The sequence below is a fragment of the Prionailurus bengalensis genome, chromosome E1 (assembly GCF_016509475.1).
Source record: "Prionailurus bengalensis isolate Pbe53 chromosome E1, Fcat_Pben_1.1_paternal_pri, whole genome shotgun sequence".
Lineage (NCBI taxonomy): Eukaryota > Metazoa > Chordata > Mammalia > Carnivora > Felidae > Prionailurus > Prionailurus bengalensis.
In genome coordinates, this window is record NC_057347.1 from 37,371,312 (window position 1) to 37,387,461 (window position 16,150).

General features: G+C 39.8%; 1 protein-coding gene across 1 annotated transcript in view; it reads right to left on the minus strand.

The window, feature by feature from the left end:
• The window catches only part of NPEPPS (aminopeptidase puromycin sensitive), a 95,335-nt gene extending 80,847 nt beyond the window's left edge, over positions 1–14,488 (minus strand). The window contains exons 1-2 of the mRNA XM_043584229.1: positions 13,987–14,488; positions 4,371–4,455 (exon numbers count right to left, since the gene is read on the minus strand). Of these exons, the coding sequence (XP_043440164.1) occupies positions 4,371–4,455; positions 13,987–14,241 (340 nt within the window). The 5' untranslated portion in view covers positions 14,242–14,488. The remainder of the gene's footprint in view (positions 1–4,370; positions 4,456–13,986) is intronic.
• Between the last annotated feature and the right edge of the window lie 1,662 nt (positions 14,489–16,150).

Below are 16,150 nucleotides of genomic sequence, written 5' to 3' on the forward strand. Positions count from 1 at the left end.
CAGGACCGGTAATTAAACCAGAGACAAAATAAAAATAAGAGCTCAGAAATAAGGCCATTTTAGTGCCCCCAAAAAGCTAGCTACCTAAAAAGAGGTATTATGCTAGATTCTGAATCTTTAAAAAGTATATACCACTGGAACACATACAGCAAACTAACACAGTTTGATGAATATATTTAATAGTAATACAGCACAGTATACATCAGTTTCAATTAAAAACTAGAAAAATTTCGCACGGGGTTTTTGCTCTTCTTTTTTTTTTTTTTTTTTTTTTTAAATGTTTATTTTTGAGAGAGAAAGAGACAAAGCATGAGCAGAGGAGGGGCAGAGAGAGAGGGAGACACAGAATCCGAAGCAGGCTCCAGGCTCCGAGCTGTCAGCACAGAGCCTGATGCAGGGCTGCACCTCGTGAACCTCAAGATCATGACCTGGGGTGAAGTCGGATGCTTAACTGACTGAGCCACCCAGGGGCCCCGGGGTTTTTGCTCTTTTTAATGAGACCGCTATGCTCATGTCTTATTTTCATGTCCAAATGATAAAGAATATGCATAACACACCAAAGTTCTCTGGGAGGCTGCAAATTCAAAAGAAATCAATATAGCTCACAAAAATGTTGCTGGCCAGAAAAGTTCTTTAAAATTTGAATATTTACGTGAGACGTGCACTCTTTGGTTTGGCCTCTGTTCCAACACACTTGTTTTCCTATATCCAGTCCAATTCATTCATCTTTTATTATTTGCTTAATCCCAACAGTAACTTTGGTTTTAGGCTCCTACTCTACACTGTTATTTATAATTAAACTCATACTTTGATTCTTTATTTAAAATTTTCTTATGGGGGTGCCTGGGTGGCTCAGTCAGTTGAGCGTCTGACTTCAGCTCAGGTCATGATCTCATGTGTCATGGGTTTGAGCCCCGCGTCGGGCTCTGTGCTGACAGAGCTCAGAGCCTGTGTCTCCCCTCTCTGCCCCTCCCCTGCTCATGCTCCCTCTCCCTCTCTCAAAAATAAACAAACATTAAAAAATTAAAAAAATAAAAATAAAATAAAGTTTCCTTATGAAATTCTGTATCATATTTCAATGTATTTGTATTAAAAATGGGTATTTTCCCTTCTCTTTCAATTTTCCAGATTTGAGGGCTAGCACTTAATTGGTCATGCACGTATTTTCCGAATGATGACAAAAACAACTCTATTGCAAAGAAATGGTAGTTTATTAATGTTATTCCTCAACCACACTTAACTGTATGACAGAATATATATTACTAATAGGCTTATAAAGGCCTATTGAAGCTTATGATCAAGTGTTAGGAACCATTCCTTTTTTTCAAGTTAATAGTTTTGTTCTGAATTATTAATATCTGGCAGTATTTCTGACTAAAATACTGTTTCCTTTCATTAAACCCATACATGTGCTCTTATGCACATTCCTGACTAAAAGCTGTTTCCTTTCATTAAACCCATACATGTGCTCTTATGCACACACTGAAAAATAGAATTCTACTTCAAGAATAAATGTGTTAAAATTTACATGCCTTACAAATAAACCAAAGTGATACTAGTGGGCCTGAAAGTATGTATTAGAACCTTCTATGAAATATTATGTCGCCAATGGAAAATTGTTTCCTTATACAGCTAATGCCACAAACATACCTGACAGAGTATACACTAAGGGAAAAGTTGGTACAAAACTTTCAAGTGATCATTCTCCATGTGCTTATGCCCAAGCCATCTATTAACGATAAATTAAAAAACTCTTTACCTGTCAGGACCTGAGTTCAGGCACTCAAAAGTTTCGTATTTCTCTTGCAGAAGCTGATGACAATACTAATCCCTGCCCTGTGTAGGGAGGTGCACTCCTTGTACTGGGGCTTAAGTGCTAGTGATTTCACCAACCCTTGAAGTGCAGAACAGTAAAAAAACAGTTTTCAGCCGTTTTTCTTACTGATTTCTCATTTTTTAAATACTACAAAGATCTCAATTAGGTTTTAAAATAAATTATTTCTGTTTAAAAGGCAGTGCCTTAGTTTAAGGAGACACATGCCAATAGGTCTTTCTGGGTTACTGCACATATCATAAGATGGCCTTTTCTCATCAATTAAAAACTTACACAGAGAAGCAACAATTTTGTGCTTTCAAACGATTTTCTGATTTTACCTTAAAGCACCAAGATTTAGTGGGTACAGATATGTAAATCAGTTTTGCAGAAGGCAATCTGTAAGAACAAGTACCGGACTAGATGAGATTAGTTGGGTTTAAAAAATGAGTCCTATTGACTCAAATATTCCCCTGCCAACTCATACAGTCCTAGAAGGAGCTGGCAGTCAAATTTCCAACTACTAATTTCTAAAGAAGCAATGTGTTGTACTCGCCCATAAGGTAAAAATCAAGAAATGCTACTCTGTCCAAGGGCAAAATTAAGCTGGGTATGTATCTAGAAGGCCAAATCTATCTGTTTCTGACTGAAACCTTAAAATACCACATTAATATAATTTCCCCTCTTCTTATCCCTTAAATTAGAGGTGCTTGCACATGACCCTAGGTTTTTCCCATTGCTGTAGGAGAAATGAGTTGAAAAATATACCTTAGCTAGTTTTGAAGAAAACATTTTAAGTACCTAAAAAAAATTAATATTTTATCTGAATCTCTCTCCAAATCCCCTTACTTCCTATAAGCTTTCATTTCTCTTCTGACCCTCTTAGTGAGAACACAAACACTGCTTCCTTGATATTCAGGCTGGTATGAGCTTGGCACCATTCAGTTATGCATATTCAAAGCATTTAAGTTCTCTGAATTCTTTCCTGGCGTTTTAGTAGAGGAAGATAAAAACAAACCTGAGCTGAAACCATGCCAGCTGGAGGGTGCACATGTATTTTACTGGGCACCATTTAAAAACTCTGTATTAAATTTAAATGTTCTCTACCTGTAACAAAGCATGTTTGCATTGATATGCGTGGCTAAGGTGCTTATATTTTTCTTCACAGGTAAAGAAATTAAATCATCCCTCTTTCATTTACCAAACAATTGCTTTAATGTTGGCACTCACTCAAAGTCCATTGGAAGGATCTGTTCCTCTAACTTAAAATCACTGCAGTTTGATCTCATGTACAATCAAACATCAGTACTTCTTGGCAATAATCCGCTCAACTGATACTTTTTTTTTTTTATCTTTCTATGGACAAAACAATCTAAGAAAAACTCACGAAATAAATACTGCCTGGTCATAAAATGTTACTTGTATGCTTCTTTTCAGAGTAAAGGAGAGGGGAAAGAGCAATACTAAATGGAAATTAAAGGGTCAAATTCCTAACTTATTTGATATCAAATGAAAAGATTTTTTCTTTTCTTTTTAAAGTAAGCTCTACACACAACATGGGGCTTGAACTCACAACCCTGAGACCAAGAGTCACATGCTCCCCCAACTGAGCCAGCCAGCCAGCGCCCGGATATCAAATGAAAAGATTTTATGGGGCTTCTGAGTGGCTTAGTCGGTTAAGCATCCAACTCTTGGTTTCAGCTCAGGTCATGCTCTCGCAGTTCGTGAGTTCAAGCACTGTGTTGGACTCTGTGCTGACGGACTGGAGCCTGCTTGGGATTCTCTCTCTCCCTCCCACTCTCTCTCTCAAAATAAATAAATAAACTTAAAAAAAAAAAAAAGTAAAAAGCACTTCAGTTCCAGTATCAATATACTTGTGAGTTTTTGCCAAACTTGACAACTTTTTAAAAATGTAGCTTATGTGGGAATAGGATTTCAGGCCAAAACTGACTACTCAATTTAATCCTTATTGTAATTACAAGGTCTAAAATAGTTCTCATTTTAAAGATGCTAACTGAATTCCCATGTGTTCTATATAATGTTTCTTTTTAACATATTCTTACCCTGTAACTAACTTGATCATCTAGCGTCTAACCTCCACATTCAATTTCATAAGGCCAATATTTTTCTCTCCATTACGAGTAAGATTTATTATCCCTGTTGTAATCTATTGCTCAAGAAGGAAAAAAAAAACTTTTAAGAAAACCACATATGAACTAAGCCGCCTGGATGAACCAATCTTTCATGTTCAAAGTACTTATTTTTAAAATAACTCTTTGGCTTTATATGCATGTTACTATATTATATATATTTTACATTTATAAAAATGTAAACTGCCTAGAGTCAAAAAATAAGTTAATGTTTGAAGTAGAATTAAAATTGTGGCATTTCCTTAATCTCATAATATAGATTATTAAAATATTTCCCATGAACATCTAAAAATGTTTCCTATTTCTAAAGTAACAAACACTGATATCTTAATCTGAAAATGTATATATCACCATACACACATCATACACACAGAGAGACAGCAAATCAAATGGAAAACAGCTCTTACCTTCATCTCCCTCTGGTGCATATGAAGCTGTAATAATGTCAATATCAGCACAATTCATCACAATCTGATTGGTTGCCTGCCTCACCTAAAGGGAAAAGAAAAACCAGCAGTGTCAGAAATAGCCTAGATTAGTAACATGTACATCTTCACCTTAGCCTAATGTATGTCACAGGCAATTTTTTTAAAACCCAGACATCACCAAAACCTAGACTGAGTATACATCACCATGGTAAAAATAAATGAGTTGTTTTAAGTAACCCAAGGCAACTTACACTTTCCAAATTATATTAAAAGCAATAATAAACACAAGTATTTCACAGAATTTAAACATCTGACCAATGAGCAAAATAAAAGCAATTTTTTTCTACTTGAACCTTTATTTAAAACAATTACAATTTTTCAAATTAAAAAAAAATCAGGAAACATTTCTCATAGGTTGCAATTAATTATGTATTATAACCTATACATCAAGCCCATCATAAGACCTTCTGTAAGGATAGAGGAAGAAAAGTGATATCATAAACCATGTCAAAACTTCATAAAACTCTTAAATTTTTTGCTTACCAAAGAAACATTTTGGATGTAACAGACACTAATGACTCACCATCAAGACCAAATAAACTTTTTAAGATTTTGTCTTATGTGCTTCAGATCCCCAAAATAAAATACAGACATAACGAAAGCCCCATCCTCTCTTCCTCATTCCCTGCAGCCACTCTCCAAAGGCTAATGTAGCTCTTTCTCATGTATGTATAGTACTTCTGCTACATATATAAATACCAGCAAGCAATGTTTTTAACTTTATACAAATAGTATCAAAGTGTATATAACCTTTGCAACCCGCTTTTTTCATTTAACATTGTTTCTGAGATGGGTAAATGCAGGCAGATGTAGATCTAACTCACTAGTTTTAACTTCTGCCTAGTGGTATTCCATTCTGTAAGTAAACCACAGTTATCCATTTCTGTCCTAAAGGAAGTTAGTTTAGTTCCATTTTTTTTGTTGTTATTTAAAATAGTGCTACAATACACATCTTGGTCCATGTTTTCTTATCCACCTTTTTCTTTACCAAGAATTACCCAATTATCCTCTAGAGTATTTTCAGTTAATACTCCAATGAGCAAAGAATAAAGAAATTTCACTTTCATTATCCTCTGAAAACTTAAAAATTTTTGACAATCTGATGAGTCTTAAATGGTATTTCACTGTTGCATTAATTAGAATTTCCCTTATTACTAGTAACACTAATAAGCATCTTTCCTAAAAGTTTCTTTCTTCCTTTTTTTTTTTTTGCCATTGTTTTTCCTCTGCAAATTGTCCATTCATAACCTTTGCCCATTTTTCAATTTGGTTGTAACCATGGTTTTACATACTTGTTGCATTAAACAGAAACTCAAATTCATTTTCAGACATTTGAAAAGTCTAAATTTAAAGCAATAAATATACAGATGCCCTAAATCATCAACAAATGTCTACAGAGGCCAGCCAAGCAGGTGAGTACAGTAGGCCAAGTGAAGGCTCTGTGTAAAAGTAAGGTGGAAGTAACCAATTCTTGGAGCCAACCAATTATTGCTATACTGAAAAGCAGACTTAGTAGTGACAGATCTTCCAATTAAAAAAAAAAAAAAAGAAAAGCCACAGGGGTGCCTGGCGGGCTCAGCCAGTAGAGCATGAAAACTCTAGATCTCAGGATCTGAGTTCAAACCCCACATTAGAGACAGAGATTACTTAAAAAAAAAAAAAAAAGCCACAAATTTCAGATTTCATGTGCAATCTCTCAAATTTTAACTAATGGCAATGAATGCAAAATTTGCAAAAACACTGCATAGTCCAAACAAAATCCACGTGTAGGTCAATAGCGCCTTGAGATCACCAACAGACCACAGGTAAGGACAAGAGAGTAGTGTAATATCTGTAGGGAAAAGCTATACCATAATCATTTTATTAATAACTAAACATGATTAATCTCAAGCTAAAATTATCTAACCTAAATTAGAGAGTATGTTATTAAGCCTGTAACACACTGTCAAAATCTCTAATATATAACATGAAACTATTTTGGCTCATTAAAAACAATCCTTTCCGGGGGCGCCTGGGTGGCGCAGTCGGTTAAGCGTCCGACTTCAACCAGGTCACGATCTCGCGGTCTGTGAGTTCGAGCCCCGCGTCAGGCTCTGGGCTGATGGCTCAGAGCCTGCAGCCTGTTTCCGATTCTGTGTCTCACTCTCTCTCTGCCCCTCCCCGGTTCATACTCTGTCTCTCTCTGTCCCAAAAATAAATAAACGTTGAAAAAAAAAATTAAAAAAAAAAAAAAAAAACAATCCTTTCCAGGGGCTTGACTTGCTCGGTTGGTAAAATATGAGACTCTTATTCTTGGGGTCCTGAGTTCAAGCCCCACGATGGGTATAGAGCTTAGTTTTTAAAAAATCCTTTTCATAAGTCCGTTTCTAAACAAAAATATCATTTAATGAACTTTAAAAAATTTTTTCAAGTAGTAGAGGCAGCTGGCTGGCTCAGTCAGCAGAGTATGCGACTCTTGATCCTGGGGTCGTGAGTTCCAGCCCCACATTGGGTGTAGAGACTAATTAAAAATAAAATCTTAAAATAAATACACACATACATAATAAATTTTGCGAGTGGTAATATTCCTTCATACCATTTACTTCACCAAGATCATATCGTTCCCTTTTTTAATACTCATTTATTTTTGAGAGAGAGGGGGGAGGATGGGTAGAGAGAGAGAGAATCCGAAGCAGACTCCAGGCTCTGAGCTGTCAAAACGGAGCCCTATGTGGGGCTCAAACTCACAAGCCATGAGATCATGACCAGAGCCAAAGTCAGACCGTTTAACCAAGTGAGCCACCCAAGTGCCCCTACTTATTCATTTTGACAGAGAGAACGAGCATGTTCTCTGTTTCTCTCAAGGTGGGGGGGAAGAGCAGAGAGAGAGGAAGATAGAGAATCCCAAACAGGCTCCTTGCTTTCCACTTGGAGATGGATGCAGGGCTTGATCCCAGGAACAGTGAGATCGTGACCTGAGCCGAAACCAAGACTTGGACTCTTAACCGCCTGAGCCACCCTGGAATCCCACACCAGGAACATTCCTAAACAGCAGTAAAACTTTTGTGTCCCAACTGGCCATTTAATAACACATCTGAACAAAAACAAAAAAACAAACAAACAAATCTTTGTCTATTTATAAAGTGACTTTAAAAAAATTCAGAAACAGAGAAATGAAGCACTTAATGAGGCTGCGGTGAGGGGCAGGGAGGTGTCTCCAAAAAGTTGAATGAATAAAAGTCTTCCAGAGTTTGAAGTTTATGCCAACAGAATGACAACAGTAGTTCAGTTACGCATCTTAATCTTTATCTAGGCAACCGTATTTTCATCCATCAACAGCTTTGGTGAATTTAATGGTAGCCAAGCAGTTAATCTGCCAATGTCAAGATACCTGTACAACACTACATATGCCAAATGACATTTATCTCACTACTACTGTAACATTCTGAGGGAAACTGCTTGCGTACTTTGGAAAGGCACAGTGTACAACATAGTTACCAGTACATTCTAATTTCTCCTGTGTTGAAGGAAAACCCACCTGTTTATAAGCTGCTTGTTGAATAACTACTAATTTTTTTTGCAGGGTGGCAGGGAAGAACCAAAGGAACAAAAACACTTATTTTAATAATAGAAAGCTACTCAAATTTTAAAAACCAGACAGTATATTCTGCTTCATATCAGACCATGCATTTTAAACAGGATGGAAAGTGCTTGTTTTAGCCCTTAGTGCCTGATACACAGTAATTACTTAATAGATGTTATTATTAAGACACACACACAGAGGAGCACACAGCTGGCTCAGTTGGTAGAACATGGAACTCTTGATCACAGGGTTGTGAGTTCAAGCCCCACGTTGGGCACAGAGTTTACTTAAAAAAAAACAAAAAAAAAAGACACAGAGACCAAGATTAAATGCACTCTAATCATAAAAATGTTAACTCTGAATATCATCTAACAGCATTCACCTAACAGTTTATAAAGTGCCTAGGAGAATGATATAAAACTTAAAAACTATGTGCTATTATATAGCACCATGGGTATCAGCATACATATACTGCCGAAGGTTTAAAATATCTCCGTGGACTTAAGTGCTTGACTACCACAATATAACACTACTCTTTTTGATGCTTTCCCAACAGTAGCACTGACCTGATGATTCAGTATGTGATTTCTCACATATTAACATCACCATGTTAGTGAATGTTACCTGTGTGTTCCACTATTAAAAATATGGGTAATAATTCAAAGGAATTTCAGCATTAAGACCTTCACAATTTACAAGCTTAAAATAGAAGCAAAAGGCTGAAGTTGGCATATATATTGTGTGGATAACAAACTCATTTTCAACTTCTCCATTTGATTCTACTAAAGAATGGAACAATAATATATCCTTTCCTTGTTTCAAACCTAGGGTTATGTCTTCTTGAAGTTTGATATAGACTGTATTTCAACTGGACCAAACGCTAATAGCTCTACTGAAAAGACAGCTTTTCAGTGTTACCACTGGTAACACTTTTACAGTGGAAGTTTCCTATGAGCTAAGAAGGCAGCAACATGAGATAATTTTTTTTCCTGAATAAGTCTTTATTACAATCACCCAGAAATACATCTTCCAGGTACTGTAAGACTCAAGAGGGTTTTTTTCTGATTGCCAAAGTCCTCAGATTTTAGTAAAAGGAAATCTCCAGTGTAATAACTTCAAATACCAATCAGTCTGAAGCCTGAGCCACTTTGCCTCACAAGCAGTTTCATAGTTAAAATTCTGTAATAATCATTGCTTCTGCAGAATAGGGCTATAATTTCTAAAGACAATAAGGAGCAAATAATTAGCAAACACAAATTGAGCCAAGTTTTTTAATGAGAGACATTGACAAGAAAAGAACAAGTTGCAGAAAGTCAAATGTAGTAATGTTTTCCATTACCACTAATGTAAAAATTTTTAATGTACAGAACACTGCTGTGTGTTGTTGGTGGCTACTTACATATGCAATAAAAGTTTAAATAACAGTTGGTGGCTACTTACATATGCACATAGGAATAATACTCACCTACCTAAAAAGAGAAGTTACCCCTGAGAGTAGGGATGGGAAGAGATGGAAATGGACTTCAGTGGTATCTGTGACCTTTTATTTCCTAAAAAACATTGTGCACAGTCTGAAGCAAATGCTGGGGGGGGGGGGGGGGGGGGGGGGGGGGGAGCATTAATATCTGCTCAATCTGAGTGGTGAGTTACTCTTCTGTATTTATAAAATGTTTCCTAATTTAAAGTAAAATTTTAAAGTGATTACAAGTGGCCAAATAAACTGAGAACTACAAACTTAAATGATGTTCAAAACTGAATCTCCAAGATCTGGAGAACGAATCCCAGTTAGCAACAAAACAGCTACCTAGGAAGACTCAGTCCTTTGCCACTGACTCACATACAGATTAGAGTAGGATTTACCTTCCAATAAGAATAGGCTCATTTATGTAGCAAAGTTCGGAGAAGTTGCATAGATAATTTACTGCTCAAGATCACATGTGGCCAGGTTGTATTGGACAACACCAATTATCCAGAACCAGGAAGTTTAAAAAAAAAAAAAAAGAGCCTGTATAGAAGCCAGAATAGATGATACAAAGTCCATACAATAAAGCTCATACCCTTCACTCAGAAGAGTCCATCAAACTCTCACTTAGAAATTTCTTTTTAAACTCACAAAAGCCTGTTTATCTGGTTAGTTAGACCTCTTCAGATCAAGTTCAATAAAATAGAAGAGGGAAGAAATTGCACAATCGGCAACAACCAGGCACCAGAAGCAGCAAGAAGTAATAACCTAACAGTAACAAAAACAAACAAAAAGACTTTATAGATATGAAAGTAGCAAATTATAGTAATAATTGGGTAAATCTGTGGTTACAAGTATCAGTGACAGATGTTCAGAACAATGTCCAGTATTTAAAAAAAGAGGAAAGCAACAAACCTAGATTATAAGGAACTAGAGTTTTAAAAAAAATACATTTTTGGCATATTTCCATCCAAATCAGTAAATATTTTTTTTAAGTGTAAAGTGCCTCAAAGGGTAAACTTCATTTATCCGGAAAATTCACTGCAAAATTCATTGCCAGATGATAGTAGATAAAGCTTAACATATAAAAGCTGCTTATATTTAGGTGTTTCTTCATACATATAATTCAAGAAATAAAATCTGAACAACTTCAGTTCCTTATTACCAATCTTTCCAATTTAATTTCTTAAGATCATTTAGTGATTCCACACAATGCTGCACAAATTATTAATTTTATCACTTTTTTAAGTAATAAAACACAACCAAAATAACTGCATAGAAAATATGCAGGAGCGCCTGGGTGGCTCAGTCAGTTAAGCATCCAACTCGGGCTCAGGTCATGATCTCTTGATTGGTGAGTTCAAGCCCTGCATAGGGCTCTGTGCTGACAGCTCAGAGCCTGGAGCCTGCTTGGGATTCTGTGTCTCCCTCTCCCTTTGCCTCTCCCCTGCTCACATTCTGCCTCTCTCTCTCTCTCTCTCTCTCTCTCTCTCTCTCTCTCAAAAATAAATAAACATTAAAAAATTTAAAGAAAATATGCAAAATTTGGGCATAAAATTCCATAACACAGGGTTGACAATAACATCCATTTAGGTGCCAGGTTTTAGCCTGCCAAACAAACTACTATATCTGTAACTCTCCGCTAAGTGCCAATTTAGTCATCACCAACATGAGTATTTTGTTGGCAAAGACCAAGGATTGTCTACTATATCCTGACTTCTGGCCTTGAAGGATGAAGTTAATTTCTTTGGCACAGGTTAACTATTTCCATAAGAGAAAGCCCAATTACTGTATAAACCACAATACACTAGTAACAAGAAAGTGCAGCCACTCACATAAACATCTTATCTATTTTTTATTAATTATCCACAAAGCAAGAGAAATTAGAATTTGAAATAGCTACAAAAGCTCTCAAGTATCCTAATGTAAAGGGGGATGGGGGCAGTGGTAGTAGAAATGTCCCATTTCTCTAGGCCCTTGATAACACATTTGCAAAAAAAACCCTGCTGACCTAGACCACACTCACTTATGTAAAAGACAACTGCTTTTAAAATTGGTGCACGTTGACTAATTTCTTCACCTTCCCCAGGAGCCCACACCCCAGACCAGGTTAAAAATCCACTAAACTTCTAATATGTAACCTGTACAAATACTCTGAGCTTATCATAAAATTTTGCAACTAAAGCAACCAAGCAACTTGCATACTTTGTGTAATATGATCCCAACTGTTAGGAAACTGACCCAATACCAGTTATAAATCTAGATTTCTAGAGATATAATAATCTTGTCCACATTTTTAGATCTCCACAATAAGATACCATCTAACGCCACAATTGTTGCTCTAAACCATGTATCTCAAAAACATGACTATGTGCTTTTTACTACTAATGCTAACTTTTTACCAACATTAACTCCTTTCCTCTTCCAAAGGTGGCAATGTGTGCAATTAAAAAGTCCAATCATTCTTTAATCAAACCTGTTACAAGTCACTATCATACCATCTTTCATTCATGTTACCACCTAACCTGCAAAGAATTTCGGAAAGAATTGCTTTGAAAAGCTCCTGTTACGAACAAAGATCCATTTACTTCCTTGTATCAAATTAACAATTCCCCATTAATATCTAGTACGTTACCATGTGCTCCCTCAATGGCCCAAAGCAGTCTTCCACATAGTTTTCACCACTTTGGAAAAGCAAGTAGAAAGGCGGTAAGGAGAAGCATGTCACTGCATCTTGTTCTGTCCCAACACTTAAACAGAACTGTCACTTCACTTCCTAACAATCACTGAAAAATCTTTATTTAGATAGTCTTTTTCTGAAAAATTCCCTTAAACATGCATACCTCTCAAAACTCGGAACCCACGTTGCCAACTAACGAGGTAAGGAAACAAATGATTTTTTAAATCTAACTCAGTCTTTTCACATAATGCGAACTCATTCATCATAGGTCCTTCTTCCCCCAGGTTTGCCAAGTCACAAGACACACTACTGTTTACAATCCCTCCCATCTGCCCCCTGCCAATATATATCAAACACTCTAGTCACTTGGCTTAAACAAACAGTCTCCCAAATAACCCTCTCAAATCCTAATTTAGACTGAAGATACACTCATTCTGATTCATATTCTTAGTGGAAATTTTTTTAAATCACCTGACTTTCAAACGGGTTAAGCTTTGCCTTTTGAAACAGCCAGACCCTAGAGCCCTCGTGCTTTCCCACAAGCACTTCATACGTGACACTATACTTTTTAATTCTACACTTTTAGACGTATTTTCAATGTGAGTACTCGGCTTTCAAAGACAACTTCAAACTTTCAATTCATTCCAGCACCATACATTCCTTTCATTTCGCTGCGATATACACCCTGTTCTTCAAGCTTGAGGCCTACTGGTTTTCCCTCTCTGACTGCAGTAGAGAAAGAACTGAAACAATATATTTGCCATCATTCTTTTTAAAGATAACTGCTAAACGGTTCCCATTTCTCACCGCAGACTTCACATAACACATCATAAAACATGGTATATCACAAATGTCTATTGTTCGGGACCTTTGGAGGGCATCGGTACTAAAAGTCTCCAAGATCAAACAATACTTAAGATAATGTGGGGGGGGCGGGGGGTATGATTCACCAAAAACTGCAATGAAGAGTAATGGAATATTTTCAACAGTGGTATGCTAAAACTAACAGCTTCTTTCAGAGGACTGTTACTGCTAAGCAACCATCGCGGTAACAATAAATCCACCTGCTTCACAGCCTGCAAAGCTAGGAAGACGGGAGGAAAAGCGGAGATGGGGTCCTCCTTCAGCTTCTCTAGAGGTTAGGAGAGAACAAAGTCACTGCTGCACTGTCACTTGAGGGGAAGGGGGAGGGGGCGGATCATCTTGGAAACCCAGCCCCTGGGCCGGAGCAGGCGGGGAGAACTCAGCAAGGCTGCCCGGGATTAGCATTCTCCTTCTCACCCTCTCCCCCCCTTCTAGAATCTCCCGTCCACGCTAACGCGCGGCGGTCGGAGTCTCAGATGACCGCCCCTTCCAATGTGTCCTCCGTGGGGCGTAGGGAGAACCAGAGAAAAGAACTGAGTCAGGAGGGTGAGACGGAGCGTGGACTCCCATGACCCCTCTGGCCTCCCCCAACAGCCTCCAGCCTCGCCCAGAACACTACCGAGCCCGGAAGGGCCTGGGGTCGGGGGGAAGCCCGGCACAGGTGTGCTCGCCCGGGGCAGGGGTGGGGAGGGGGGGGGTGCGGGCGCTCGGGCAGGGCCCGCCAGCTCCCTCGGCGCTCCCCGCAGCGCGGCCCGGGGCCCCAGCCCAGCAGGGCAGAGCACATCGGCCGGGGCGCCCCGCGGCCGCCCCAGAGGGGCGCGCCGCTCCCCGAGCCGGCCTCGCCAGCCCCAGGCCCGCAGCGCCCAGGCCCGCCGGCCTGCCCGCCCTCCCGGCCGGGCCCCCAGCCCAGCCCGCGGCCTAACTGCTTGCCCCGCAGCTCGCCCCCGGCGCCCGAGGGTCGCCGTACCTGGGCGGCGGCCTCCAGCTTGCCCTCGAAGGTGAAGTCCAGCAAGTCGGGCTTGAGGCAAAGGCTGTAGTTGATGGGGGAGACATCGGCAGGCAGCCGCTCGAAGGGCCTCTTCTCCGGCATCGCGGCGCGGCCCAGGCTGTGGAGGCGGCGGCGAGAGGAGCGGCTGAGGAGGAGAAGGAGGAGGGGAGGAGGCGGAGGGCCGAGGAAGAGCAGGCGGCGAGCGAGGGAGGGGGCGGCGGCTGCCAGCCACATCCACCGAGCGCGGGCGACCGCCTGAGGAGAGCGACCGGGGAGCCTGGGGTAGGGGGGGGCGGGGGAGAGACCCAGCCGGAGCGCTCGCGGCCGGGAGGGAGGCAGTGCGGGCGGGCGGGCGGGCTGCCTACGGGGAAGGGGGCGGAGGGGAGGGCAGGGGAGGAGGGCCTGCAGGGAGGGAAGGAGGCGGCGGCGGCGGCGGCAGCTGCGTGCGCGGCCCCGCCGGCCGGGCGCGCCCCCGCCGCTGTGCGCGCGCGCGCCGGGGCAGGGGGCGGAGCGGCGAGGGCGCGGCCGGCTGCGCGGGAGGGTGCGGGGTCGCGGGCGCGTGCTGGGGGCGGAAGGCGGCTCCCCGCGCTGCACCTGTCGGCGCCACTGGGGAAAGCCGGATCGTCGCGAGCCGAAAGGAGCCCAGAAGGGTTGGAGAAGCGGAGGGAAAGCCGCGTGAGGACCCCCCCACACACACACCCCACCCCCAGCTACATTTGGAAGTTGAAGTCTGTGCAATTGGCTGGTACATCAGGGTAAAATGTTAAAGTATCAATTCAGAGCAAAACCCCAAACTGGATTTTTACCTCCAGATCAGCGGAAAGCCCTGACTGGAGGCTATTTGGCAGTACTTATTGCTGTTATTTTAAACAGCAACTTGAAGGGATGATTATGAAAAAAAAAAAAATTGCCAGAAAACTTTTAATAATCCAGGTTACTTAAACCAATGCCATTTGGACCTTTGAGGGAGTGATTTCAAAAGTTAGGAAGATTTTCGTTTCCGTGATTTAATGTTCACAGTAAGATATGTTTTTCATCTTTTTTCCGTTTTCATCTTTGTTTCTTCTTTTTTAAACTAAAAGACCCTTTGCCAGTTGTGTCCTCTTTAAAGTTAAACTAGCTGTGGTTCCCTCCGTAGATAGTAGTTCTGTAGATATCTCACAAATTGGGGTTATATATATTTTAATAGAAATGTATATTAATCATATATAAATATGTATTTATACATATATATAAATATGTATTTTTAAAGTGTCAAGGACAAAGAGATTCATCCATAATCCCCATATTCCTTTATAGAAGCGTCTCATGTAGTACCCCTTGATTTCCAAACTCAAATGCTGAATGACATACGGACCAGCACTGTACAATGGAAATATATTGGAGCCAACTAAGTAACTTTAAACTTTCTAGTAGCACATCAGAGAACAAATGACCACTCTAGGTCATAGATATAATAGTAGTAATAACTTCTCTATTACCACTATGACCACTTCTAGGTCATAGATATAATAGTAGTAATAACTTAGTTATATGCTAATAATCTAACTAGTAACTGAATAATAATGTATTGAACGCTTACTACACACTTTTCACATATTAATTCGTTTAATCCTTTCAACAGCCTGTTTAGGTGGACCCCATTTTTCCCATTTTACAGATGAGAAAACAGACACACATAGATTCAGTGACTTGTCATACAGCTAATAAATGGCAGAATTGGCAGCAGAACACAGCCATTTTTATTTCTCTCCTGAAAAATTTTGCGGCAGCTTCCCTATTTTTCTAACTCTTCAGTTTTGTTTTATTCCAGTCCGTCTGTATCTCTGCTTCTTAAAAAGTTATTCTCATTATGTGAGTACCCATAAAACTCCCTCTTGTCTGTTAAAGATAACTTGATTTACAACCATTTAAGGCTCTCCATGAACTGTCCTTAGATTTGTTTTTTCTCACCCTGTAACATAGATTCTCCAGCCTTAGCAAGCTAACCTGTTTACTATTTGGCCCTTATAGTTCGCTCATTCTCTCCTCTCTACCATTGCCATGCGTTATTGCTGGAAAGACCTCCTTATCCTCTTTTGCCCAACCCATGCTTCTTCCTTCAAACCTCACCTTTTCCAGAAAGTTCTCATTGACTAACTCC